The sequence below is a fragment of the Plecotus auritus genome, assembly GCF_963455305.1.
Source record: "Plecotus auritus genome assembly, chromosome: 10".
Lineage (NCBI taxonomy): Eukaryota > Metazoa > Chordata > Mammalia > Chiroptera > Vespertilionidae > Plecotus > Plecotus auritus.
The window spans coordinates 19,078,754-19,091,244 of record NC_137785.1 but is presented as its reverse complement, the minus strand read 5'-3'; the positions used below and the strand labels follow the sequence as shown (position 1 = coordinate 19,091,244).

At 56.2% G+C, this 12,491-nt stretch overlaps 1 protein-coding gene across 1 annotated transcript in view; it reads right to left on the bottom strand.

Annotated features, from left to right (window-relative positions):
- MEGF8 (multiple EGF like domains 8) overlaps positions 1 to 12,491 on the bottom strand; it is a 48,090-nt gene that overhangs the window by 16,753 nt on the left and 18,846 nt on the right. Inside the window, exons 13-29 of the mRNA XM_080645455.1 lie at positions 10,057 to 10,257; positions 9,474 to 9,674; positions 8,625 to 8,861; positions 7,698 to 7,816; positions 7,478 to 7,609; positions 7,270 to 7,383; positions 6,547 to 6,795; positions 5,857 to 6,056; positions 5,308 to 5,518; positions 4,966 to 5,215; positions 4,306 to 4,438; positions 2,566 to 2,813; positions 2,374 to 2,484; positions 2,103 to 2,221; positions 1,584 to 1,791; positions 897 to 1,077; positions 242 to 405 (exon numbers count right to left, since the gene is read on the bottom strand). Coding sequence (XP_080501581.1) covers positions 242 to 405; positions 897 to 1,077; positions 1,584 to 1,791; positions 2,103 to 2,221; positions 2,374 to 2,484; positions 2,566 to 2,813; positions 4,306 to 4,438; positions 4,966 to 5,215; positions 5,308 to 5,518; positions 5,857 to 6,056; positions 6,547 to 6,795; positions 7,270 to 7,383; positions 7,478 to 7,609; positions 7,698 to 7,816; positions 8,625 to 8,861; positions 9,474 to 9,674; positions 10,057 to 10,257 — 3,078 coding nt within the window. The remainder of the gene's footprint in view (positions 1 to 241; positions 406 to 896; positions 1,078 to 1,583; positions 1,792 to 2,102; positions 2,222 to 2,373; positions 2,485 to 2,565; positions 2,814 to 4,305; positions 4,439 to 4,965; positions 5,216 to 5,307; positions 5,519 to 5,856; positions 6,057 to 6,546; positions 6,796 to 7,269; positions 7,384 to 7,477; positions 7,610 to 7,697; positions 7,817 to 8,624; positions 8,862 to 9,473; positions 9,675 to 10,056; positions 10,258 to 12,491) is intronic.

Below are 12,491 nucleotides of genomic sequence, written 5' to 3'. Positions count from 1 at the left end.
TGCCAGGGCTACACCAAGAGTGGGGAGGAGCAGAGCCCAGGCCTCTGAACTCCTGGTCTAGGATTCTTTCTTCCAAGCCAGGGATGGAGCAGGGGAGACTTGGGATGCCACAGCTCAGGTCAGGGGACTGTGAAGAAGGGGGAGTAGGAGTCCAGGGGTGAACTAGTCCTGGATCATTGGGATAGGGAGGCCCCCTCCCTTCCACCCACTACATCCATCTGTCTAGACCACCTTTTCTGACCTTTGCCCCCTGAGAAGGGGCCAGCAGGCTCCAGGTTCGGTCAGGACAGTGCAGGGAGTAGAGCTCAGGGGATGGGGCTGCCAGCTCCACGTGGAAGCGGAAACCCCCAAACACGTAGAGAGAGTCGGTGGCCTCGTGGTACACGGCAGAATGACCATAGAGACCTGGGGGGCGGGGGGAGTAGAGTGAGAACAGAGACTGGGGAAGGCCTGGGGATCAGGAAGGCCCCCACCTTCCTGGGATCCCCTTCTCATGACCACACCTTTCCAGGCCCTGAGGCCACAGACTCAGGAGCCCTTCCCAACTCCTCTCTCTCCCCTGAGTTCAAAGGATAACCATCAGAGGCTCTGGGGAAGGGAAAAGGGAGACCGGGGTGGCCAGAATGTCCTGGGGACAGTGACCAAAGAATAGAAGGAGAGGAAGAGAAAGGAGATTATCTGAGGGACAGTGATCTGGGGAGAGGAGAAGAAGGCAGCTTTTCATAGAGTCAAGGGGAGGGTGTTAGAGAAACTGAGCGTCTCATTCTCAAGAGATGGTACCCGAGGACCTGGGCAGGGGGCAGGGGACGACAGGGATATAACAAGGTATGAGGGCAGTGGCCATGGAGTATGGGAGTGGATGAGAGCCTACTGTGCTCTCCTGTCCCTAGCCGCACCTGTGGGGGGTGTCCCACTCTGAGCTCCGGATACCCAGGTGCCAGTCGCCAGCTGGTACTCGAGCAGCTGCTGGTTGAAGCCATTTTCAGGAGAGTAACCGCCCACCAGGAGCAGAGACAGGCCTCTGCGCGCAGTGAGGGTATGACCAGCAACAGCTGGAAGTTCCACAGTCTGAGGGGCCTGAGAGATAGAAGGCAGAGGTCACGGGAGGCCAGAGGTCAGGGGTCATCTTGAGGGTAGAAGCGAGACTCAAAACTCCCCACACTCCGCTTGAACTCGCTAAGGAGATAGTGAGCCGCCTGGGGCTGGTCAGACCACAGGCCCTCCGACCGGCCCTGGTCCCAGCAGGTGTGCAGCAGGCCTTTCCCACGCCTGCCTCTCAGTGTCACTTCTTCAGGTAGCAACGGCCTGTGCTCCTTTGGGAAGCCCTTTCCCCGCTGCTCTCGCTCTGGCTGCATAGGCTGACGGGACCGCTCCACAGGCTGGCCCACCAGGGCATCACACCCCTTGACCAGATCAGCTGGGGAATACAATGTGACCCAGACGGCCAATGAAATTCAATTCTGGGACTTGTGCTGGAGCCCAAGGAGGAAGCCATGTCCTCTGGGGAAGAAGCTGGCAGGAGCTCCCTGGTCATCTTAGCCAGAGCCCGGTTTTAGGGCTTGGGGGTGGGGAGACATGCTCACCTTCTCCTGCCGCCACTGTAGGGTGGTGAGGTTGAGGACCCAGAAGTCTCGGGCGATGCCCCCAGCCGTGAGCCCCCCCATCAGGTACATGGCACCACGGCCAGCGGGCACATAGGCAGCTGCATGGAAGGAACGGGGCGAGGGGCCTGGGCCCCCGTCCTCAGCTCCTGCCAGCATCTGTGTCCACCTCCACTCACTCACTGAGTACCTGGAACCGACACAAAAAAGCAGCCTCACTGTCCAGTCATCCCAGCATCCCCTGGGTGACCCCACACTTGGCAGATATCCCAGCATCCCCTAGGATGACCCTCCTATGATAGTCACCTTACTATCCCCCAGGGTAACACCACCCAAATAAGTATCCATCCCTGAGGTGAACTTGCTGTGACAAGTGTCACAGTGTCCTTTGGAGTGTCCTATTCTGCACCCCCGAGGGACTCTTATGTGACAGATATCTCAGCATCGCTGAGGTGACCTCTCTCTCATTTAGGTATCCCACCTCCCCAGGGCAGTTCTCACCTGTACAGGTTTCCCAGAAGCCCCTGGGGGAGGCCCAGGCCCCCAAACATCCACAAGGTGGCATCAGGTCCCTCCACCATGGTGTGCCCCAGGCGGTGCAGGAAGCGACTAGCAGTGTCCTGAAGGTGGGGGTGGGGACATGAGGGGTCAGGCTAAGGTCATGACAGTATCAGGCTGAATATCGGGTCTGGGAATGGTTCCAGGAAGTGGAGGAGGGAGAATGATCCAGGCTGTGTGGAACCTCTCCAGAAAGTGGACTGCCACAACTCACAGCTGAGAGGCGGCTGTCCATGAGGGTCTCCCAGACCAGCTGTCTGCCGTCCAGCTTCGTGGCACAGTCAGGGCCCCCGAAGCCCTCAGCACAGATGCACACACCCAGACTCTGGGGGACAGAAGAAGGAAGCTCGGCGGGAGCCCTGAGCACCACCCCTGTCCCACCTAACTCACCCCATCCCACCTGTACCTGGTTACAGGTCCCTGCCCCGCTGTGGGCATTGCAGTTTTCAGGACACAGAGCCATACGACAGTGTGGGCCAGCCCAGCCCTGGGGACAGCGGCAGAGGCCAGCACCTGCGGCCCCATCCTGGGGCACACACTCCTGGGGAACAGGGCAGCTCCCAGGGCCCCCTGACCCACAGCGGGCAGAGCCCACTGAAGCGTTGAAGCCCCAGGACGAGGAGCCGTTGGCCTCCCAGTGCAACACGAGCAGCCCTGTTGGGAGAGAGGCCAGAGGCATGTAGCAAGGCCAAGGTCCAGGCGCGGCTCCATCCCCAGGTTTTGAGAAAAACCCATGTAATTGGGCAGGGAAGCCAGCCACCCGATCATCTATAATCACTGCACCCCTCTCCCTAGTCCAGCCCATCAAGTTCCATTGGTTTTAAAGCCTAAATTTCTCTCCTATTCACCCACTGCTTGCCACTTCCTCAGTTGTCTGGCCTGGCCACCAGCACCACCCCCAACTAGCCTTCCTGGCTCACCTACACTCTGCCCTTCAGTCATCCCACGTGATCCTTAAAAAATATGAATCTGAACCTGTCACTCGCAAGCTCCAAACCTTCCGCAACTCCCTATTGTTCTTTCGTAAAACCAAGTCTCCTTAAAAAGATTTGGGGGGGCAGAGGAGGAGGAAGGAGGCGGGGGAGACAGGAATTAATGATATGTAAAAAATGAGTCAAAGTTATATTGAAAAAAAAAAAAAGGCCCTGCAGGCCCTCTGACGTCATCGCCTTCCCCTGGCCCTCTGGCTCCAGCACCAGGCCCTGCTCCTGCTTCTCAGGGCCTAGGCACCTGCTAATCTTCCCCTGAGGAGTCCCCCTTACCCACACCGCCCCCTTCAGGCCTCAAATGAGACTTCACCTCTGCAGAGAAACTCTTCAAAGACTCCCCAGAGAGGCCAGGCACTCTCTTCCACTTCCTTCTGTCCCCCCCTATTCTGAGTGAACTTTGTTTGATGTCCTCCCCTCACACAAACACACACAGTGAACCATGAAGGCAGCGCTGTGCCCTTGTTCACTGCTGCACCCTTAACCTCTAGCTCAGGCCTGGCTCACTGCAGGTGCTCTGTAAATACTCGGTGAGTAAAACGAAATGAGGGGCCCCTCAGTTCTTCGCTCACTGTGAGGGGTGTGGGTTGCCAGTACAACTCTGCCTCTCTCTCCCAGCCTTGGAGTCCCTCTGATTTGCAGTATGAAAGGAAGCATTTCCAGACTTGGGCCCTTAACTGCCACGGGTAACAAATTATTCCTACTGCATTTCCATCAGCCTGAGCTGGGCTTCCCTCAGCCCTGCTGATGAGTCCTGGTTGTGGGGCTGTCCTATGCATTGTAGGATATAGAGCAGCACCTCTGGCCTGTACCCATGAGATACCAGTAGCACCCCCAAACATGACCACCAGCCACATGCCCTGAGGACATAATCAGCCCTGGTAGAGAATCGAGGCTGAGGAGATGTTCAGGGCCCTCACTCCAGCCCTTCTGTGCGCCCAAAGACACATCCGATTGGCCCTTCTCTCCAGAGGCAGCCCAGCAATACTCTTTGCCTCTCAGGTGAAGACACGGAGACCCACAGGTGGCAAGGGGCTGCCTCACCCAGCAAGTCAGTGGCAGAGTCGGGCTGGGTCTTAAGTCCACCTTGGTCAGCAAGATGCAGGGGAGCAAGGGATACACAGCCCAGGACAGAGGCCCCACCTCCCTAGTCCCCATACCAGATAGGGCCTGTACAGTGAGGGGCCTGTCCCGCCGCTGGCCGCAGAAGGCAGCAATGAGGCTACGGTCCGACTGCACAACACCAGTGTCCAGGAAGCGTGGGAAGCCATCAAAGGCCAGCACGTAGCTCAGCTGGAGGGGTGCAGAGCCGAGGATTAGGGGATGATGGGGATGAGAAAGAGGGATGCTTGGGGTCTGGGAGGAGGAGGAGGAGGAGTTCAAGGGGAGAAGACAACCTGAGACGGGGAAGTGGGCTGTTTGAACATACTGGGCAGACTGTCAAACTGTGGCATGGAGACCACCATTCCCCCTCCTGTGTTGACAGCAGACATGGCTAATCAATCAGACACTCTCACCTGCTGCCTCTTTCTCAATACACAGCTCCTGGTGGCCACTGCCAGCTGGTGAGAGCTAGCACACACCGCATATTTACCAGGCTGTACTGAGGAAGGCAGTTTGAGGATCTGGGGGTGGAGACTTGGAATCCAGGAAACAAGAGGTGATCTGGTAAATGGGAAGGTCTTTGGGCTGGGGGTTGAAGGACTAGAGTTTGGGGTTTGAAGGATAAAAACATGGGATGATGGGGGTCAGAGTCTGTCTAAGGAGTCCAACTGGGTGGGGAAGACATGGGTCTGAACCCTAGTGCCCTCGGAGCTCACCGTGCAGGGGGTGCTGCTGTCGGGGGAGAAGGTGAGGGTGAGTGGGGGACAGAGGGTCCCAGGAGCACAGGGTTGTAGCACCTCAGTGGCCGAGACAACCCACACACAATATGAAAGGCCTGGCCCAGCTCTCACTGCCCCACCACCTGGAGGCAGCAGCCCCCCAACCCGGCGTGAGCCCAGTGCCACTGAGGACACGTTGGTGAGGAGGGCACGGCCGCCACACTCCCGGAAGCAGGAGCCACCGGCCCTGGGGAGATGGAGAAGAGCCAGTGTCAGACCAGTCCTGCCTCATTCCACATGTCCCTAACCCCTACCCCACCTGTCCGGCCCCTGGCTTACCGGGGGTCCCCATAGTAGCCAGGGATGCAGAGCTGACAGTGAGCACCTTCGGTGTGGTCCTGGCAGAAGCAGAGCCCACTGAGGTTGTCGCAGTGGCCACGGCGTGGGTCCCCATGCCCATTGCACTGGCAGGGCCGGCAGCCGCCTGAGCCCGTGGCGTTGCCAAAGCTGCCGGGCCGGCACCGTTCGCAGTGCTCCCCCCAGGTCCAGTCTGTAGAGACCCCAGCAGGCAGGACAAAGAGTCAGGGACAAGGGTGGAAGGAGCCTGCCCAACTGGCTCACCTGATCCCTGACCTCACCAGGCTGCTTCAAAGGAGGGTAACCAAGGCCCAGACTTGGGGGAATAGCAAGTCCTAAGAGTGGGGACTAAGCCCCCACCAATGAGATGAGTGCCACTGAAGCAGGTCAGGGGTCAGGAGCAGGCAGTGGGCAGGAGGACCCCGAGCTGCATGAGGGGACACTGAAGCCCACGCAGAGAAAAGAAAACTGGAACCCCGAGGAGGCTCCCTTGAGGCCAGTCCAGGGGTGTCTGGGAGGAGGGCAGCTCACCCTGGCACTCATCGCAGAAGCCAGGGCCCCGCTTTCGGCAATGGCTGTGAAAGTTGCAGCCACAGTCTCTGGAGCAGCGGGGGCCGGGGGGTCCCGGGGCAGGCGTGGGCGGGGGCAGATCAGATGTCCAGCCCAGGTCACACACACAGGTGAAGTCAGGGGGTCCACTGCACACACCATGGCCGCAGTCCTCCAGGCACCTGAGGGGCCGTGGCAGGGGTGGGGGAAGGGCTGGGCAGGCTCAGAGTGCCCAAGGCATCCCCTGCCATCCCATTCCACCCCATCATCTCCAGAGCAACCCCATCACAAGCTACTGCCCATTCCACTGGCCCTAGACTACGTGGGTGGCCTTGTCTCCAAGGTAACCCCATCACACATGGGAGCTCATGTCTCTATAGTAACCACACATCACTACTAGTGATCTGTTCTCTATGAAAACCCCTTTTCAACCTCCATCTCCATGGCAACTCTGAAGACTACTAGTACATGGGTGACCTGCCTCCACAGTAAGTAGTGTTCCACTGGGGAGCCTGCCACTCTAATGAGGACCTAGTCTGCAAGGTAAAAACCTGAGGCTCATTGGATGCTGGTTCCACAGGAGGGATTCCAGCACCATGATCACTTCCTCCTCCCACTCCACATGCCCCAGCCCTGGGGCAGCATCTCCATGGAAACCCATGCCCCACTCACGTGCGATTGCAGTATGTGATGCCATCACCCTGGTAACCTCGCTGGCAGTGACACTCGTAGCTGAGGGGCGTGTTCAGGCAGGTCGCCCGCAGGTGGCACCGTGCCAGGCCCAGGCGACACTCATCCACATCAGGACAGCGGGCATATGCCCAGCGGGCAGGGAGGGCCACGGACAGCCCTAGGCCCTCTCCCACCCACAGGGAGCAGTTACCCCCACCCAGGGGCCCTGAGAAGTCCCCCTGGAGGCACCTGGAGGGTGGGAGATTGAAGAAGGTGGTAGAGTGGGAGGAGATGATAAAAGAAACAAGAGATGGAAATAGTTACAAGGAGAGAGAAAGCCAATCAGAGAGAAAGAGAGAAATATGAATATGGAGAGAGAGTAAGGAGAAATGGAAGCAACAGAGGGAAAGCAAGAATAGTCAAACAACAATGATGGTGAAAGACAGAAGCAAGATAGAGACAGGGACACAGTGAAAGGAGAGACAGAAACAGAAGGTCAAGAAGAAGGAAGGAAGGACAATGAGAGAAAACAAGTCACAGAAGCAGGGACAGAGTGGAGAGGGAGAAGAGGGAAAAACTAGGAGAAGTGGGGAGGGAGAAAAACAGAGATGATGGTAAGGAAAAGGCAGAGAGGCAGAGAAACAGGGCAGCCGTTAGAATTAGGGCCGTGGAGAGCTGTCCACCCCATCCTGCCCATCCACCTGCCCACCGCCCAGGGCTCACCGCCCCAGTGTGGGGTTGTCCTCATTGCCACACCAGCCACACTCATGGCTCTGCAGACACTCGTGGCAGGTCTGGAAGCGGTCACAGCTCCGGCACCGGGGCTCTGAGTGCACGCTGCAGGGCGGCAGGTGTGGAGGGTGTCAGAGCCCAGCCACCTCCACCTCTCCAACCTCCCCTCCATGAGCCCAGCTACCCACCCTGACCGCACCTGTCATCCCAGCCTCGGCAGCCCCCATACGGGTACCGGGCCAAGTAGGCAGCAAACAGAAAACAGGTGTGGGTGGACTGGCACCAGGCACACTGGCTTGAGTTGGCCAGGCAGTCGTCACAGGTCAGGCGCCTGGGGGTGAGGAGTGAGGACTGGGTCACGCCATGGCTGGTCTGTACACACACACCCACACCTGCTCCCTGGGCCCAGTGGGGCTCACTGGCTGCAGAGCGGGGGACACTCCTCTGGGCTCTTCAGGGCACCCTGACCCCGGCCTCGCCGGCTGCATGCTGCGTCCCCTTTGCGGTTGGTGCTCTGATGCCACTCACAGAAGGGGTCCTGGGGGGTTGGAGAAGTAAGAGCCCAGCTTAGCTCTCTCCCTTGGGCTCCCAGTGCCAGCTTACCTCACCTACCCACCCCCTAAGACCACCCCTCCAAGCCCCCTCCCCTCTCCCACTGCCTGCCTCTCCAGACTTTCCCCTTCAGCCAGCAACATCCATAGCTTCTGCCTGCCCAGCACCCTCTCGCGTTTTGGGCACAAGAATCCCTTTGTATGGTCGAGTGTGGGGCAAATGCAATCCTTGGGATCCAGAGGTAGGCAAAGGGCCACCCCCACCCCTGGCCTCACTGACTAATCCTAGAGTTGGCACAAGACCCAACCAGAGGCAGTAAAATGCACTTCTGGGACCCCTGTTGACCTGGGAGGTAACAGTGGGTGGGGACAGAAAGGTACTCTTTCCACTTGGCTGAGCGAGGGATGCAAGACTGGAGCCCTGTGGCTCCCTTGCCATTCCCCAGGAATGACCCTCCAGGGAAACTATGGTCTGAACCATTGGAGGTCACAGGCCTGAAGGCCTACCCTTGGACTCTGCCGCCCAAGCCGATAAATGCCCCTCTGGTGAAGAGGCGACCTATTGGGTTTTCTGGCCCCTAAAGTCCTGACTGCCAGGAGCCCCCTCTCCAGTCCCTCTCCTCTGCTCCCCACCTGGCTCTTGTCTACAGATCAAAGACAATGGCCCCAGCTATGTCCCCATACTGCCACCGTAGGGACCCTTGGCTGCCCATGTCGGCCCTGGGGCGCCTCTTCTCCAGTCCCCTGCTTTGGTTGCCTCCAATTTGAAACTATCCCCAGTGGCCTGGCAGAAACCTGGGTGCAGGCGTGGCAGTCACGATGCTCCTCACAGAGCGGGCAGAGGGCAGGCACCAGCACCAGCAAGGACCCACGGGCCCCACTGTCCATGCAGTGAGCCCCACTCTGGCGCAGGTGGCAGGTGGAGCTGGTCAGGCACCAGCCGCAGCCCTGGTCTGCCAGACAGCCCAGGCAGGAGGAGTAGGAGGCGCAGGCCGAGGAGCGGTAGGGTTCCAGGAAGAAGAAGGAGATCTCCTGGGGGAGGAGGCATAGGAAGTCAGGGGCCCGTGCTCCAACTTGAGGGTCAGGAGTCAAGGTTTGAAGTAGGGATCAGAGTCTGGAGCTAAAGACTTAAGTGTCTAGAGCAGGGGTGGGCAAACTTTTTGACTCGAGGGCCACAATGGGTTCTTAAACTGGACCGGAGGGCCGGAACAAAAGCATGGATGGAGTGTTTGTGTGAACTAATATAAATTCAAAGTAAAGGAGCGGAGGGGAGAGCAAGAGAACAGCCGGATCCGGCCCGCGGGCTGTAGTTTGCCCACGGCTGGTCTAGAGACAATATTGAGAAGTCAGGCATGTACAAAGTCAGAATTTAGGCCATTAGCAGACAAAAGGGGATTAGTATTTGAAACATTCTAGAGATTAGAGGTCAAAGTATAAAGGGCAGAGTCAGGGGCAGCGGGGTCAGGGAAGGAAGAGGTACAGATGTGGGCAGCGGTCAGAATATCAGGTCAGGTCAGGTCAGAGTCTGGGGGTCTGGGAGTGGAGTCTGGAGGGTACAAGGTGAGTCCAGAGTTCAGAAGCCAAGGTTTGTGGCCTGGGGTTCAGAAATCCCAGAGGATCAGACTCCTGGGTCTGGGTACTCACACTGCCACCTGGCACACCAGTCCGGTCCCACAGCAGCGTGAGCTCACTGTGCCCAGGGCCCGCTGAGCCATTGAGCTGGCCCCGGATCTCCACCGCGTACTTGTGGCCCCGGCCAGGCACTGGGAAGAGACGAGCAGAACCTGGGCGCTGTAGCCGCCTCGTCTCTTTCTCCTGCTGAGCCACCCAGCGCCCCACTTCCTCCTGCAGGACGGACAGGGGTGAGGACAGACAGGGCCTCAAGATTTGCCACAGCCCCCATCTCTGAAACCTCTGAGAGCTTCAAACCCACCTCGCAGCCACCTCCTCCTGGGAAGAGGAGGGGCGCCTCAGGGTTCCTTAAATTCCGAGAACCTCCAAGTGCCTCCAAATCCACCAGGGACCCTCCTCCTCCTCAGGGGAATCTGACTTGGTAAGACAGTCCTTCCCCACCCTCTTCAAAATTTCCCAAACTGTGTTCACAAATGAACACTCCATGGCCCTCCCTCCGCTAAGGATACATCTCCTCCCCAGTCTTCCCTGCACCCCACATCCCCGCCCCCGTATTGACCATAAACAACCCTCTGAGTGTCCCAGGCACCCTCACCATGTTCTCTGGGTCAGGGCCACGGGCCATCCGGGCCAGGACGTGTAGGCGCTGGGCCCGGGTCCACACAGCCACGTCCTCAGCCCCTGGCCCACCGGGCCCTCCCGGAAGCAGTGGGTGGATGAAGCCACGATAGACTAGTGATACGTCAGTCTCTGGGCTGGGTGTCAGGGTGATGGTTGTGCTGCGGACAATCAAGACCTGTGCCAGCGGGGAAGGGGTATGAATGAGTGCCTCTTTGCGTGGCCCACAGTCCCCACACTCCTCAGGCCACATCAGAGCCAGAAAAGATCAAGCAACTCAACCTCCTTCCCTATTTCATGGAATGAGACTGAGGCCAGGGCAGGGGAGGCTGCTCACCCAGGATAACTAAGAAGAGTCAGGATGCCAACTCAGAAAACGAACAACATCCTCTTCCCCAATTCCCCACCTTTCCACCTAAGCCCTCAGGAGTCTAGATAACAAAATTAAATAAATAAAATCCTTTAACTACGGGGTATGGAAAACTTCCAGGTTAGTGAACACACCTACGTGCCTGGAGGATGTCGCACCCAACTCCATGGGGACAGAAGCCCCTGTGCTCAGAAACTCTGGACCTCACTCTATGTATCATATCCTCTGCTATATAATCAACAAGTACACAAGGTGTTTTTTTTTTAAAGGAGATTCCAGCCCTGACTGGTTTGACTCAGGGGGATGGAGTGTTGGCCTGCGGACTAAAGGGTCCCATGTTTGATTCTGGTTGGGGGCACATGCCCAGGTTGCAGGCTCCATCCCTAGTAAGGGGCATGCAAGAAGCAGCCGATCAATGATTCTCTCTCATCATTAATGTTTCTATCTCTCTCTCCCTCCCCCTCCCTCTTTGAAATCAATAAAAATTTATTTTAAAATAAGTAAATAAATAAAATAAAAAAGGAGATTCCAGCCCTGGCCGGTGTGGATCAGTTGGCTGAGCATCTTGTGCTCAACCAAAGGTTGTGGGTTCAATTCCCACTCAGGGCATGTAAGGAAGGTAACCAATCAATGTCTCTCTCTCTCTCCTCTCTCTCTCTCTCTCTCTCTCTCTCTCTCTCTCTCTCTCTCTCTCACTCTGTTTCTCAGCATGTCATCAGGTGAGGATTAAATAATAATAATAATAAATAAAAAGATTCCAGATAAAACATTCAAAGTGACAGACATGATTTTTTGGTAAGAATGTGTTTTTGTAATTGCAAATGAATGGAATAAGTCAAGTGTTCATTATGGGAGACTGTTTGAATAAACAACAGTACTAGGTGTTAGAAAATAAATGGAGAAAAAAAGCATACTTGAGGTGGAAAAATGGCGGCAGAATAGATAGACCTGTCCCGAGCCTTGTCCTGGAGCAGATAGAAAGAACAGCTGAGAGTCGCACAGGGAGTGTCTGTTGGAGAGTTAAGGGACAGCTATAATCCAGGAGAAGGTGGGGGACTGCTGGACGGGGGTCCCCTGACCGGACAGCCCCACTGCTGCCGGGTTCCCTCCCGGAGCCACCGGCTTGGACGCGGAGAGCACGCCATCTTGAAGAGGAAAGTGGATGTTATCTGAAGCCTGAAAATCTACAACTGCGGCACCCACCGAACAGCTGCGAACCCCAGAGCACCAGTCCCCAATTGGCGCAAACACGCAGATTCAGAGGAGCTCTACACTCCACCACAGAAAGGTCAGATTTCGCCTGGGATAAGGAGAGAGAGAACTACATAACCAGACACCCAGAGAAGAGAGAACATGGGGAGACAAAGAAACAGCCCACATATGAAAGAAAAGCAGGCATCACCAGAAAAGGAAATAAACGAAATGGAGGCAAGCAACCTGCCAGAGAAAGAATTCAGAGAAATGGTCATAAGGTGGCTGAAAAGAATGGAAGACAAATTCAACAATATGAGTAAGAACCAAGAGGAAATGAAAAAGAACCATGAAGAAATGAAAAATGACATCGCTGCTGTAAAGAACTCAATAGAAAGCATCAAGAGTAGACTAGAAGAAGCAGAGGACCGCATCAGTGAGCTAGAAGACAAGGTAGGAAAAAATACCCAAGTAGAGCAGCTTCTAGAAAAAAAAATTAAAAAGCAGGAGGAGAGCCTAAGGGAACTTTGGGACAACAGGAAACAAAACAACATCCGCATAACATGAGATCCAGAAGGAGAGGAAACTGAGCAAGGAATAGAAAACCTGTTTGGAGAAATAATGACAGAAAACTTCCCTGATATAAGGAAGAAAAAACCCACACAAATCCAAGAAGCTCACAGAGTCACAAGCAAAATGAAACCCAAAAGACCGACGCCAAGGTACATTATAATTAAATTGGCAAACACCAACGGCAAAGTAAGAATCTTAAAAGTGGCCAGAGAGAGACAGAAAGTTACCTACAAAGGAAACCCATCAGACTAGCAACTGATTTCTCAACAGAAACTCAT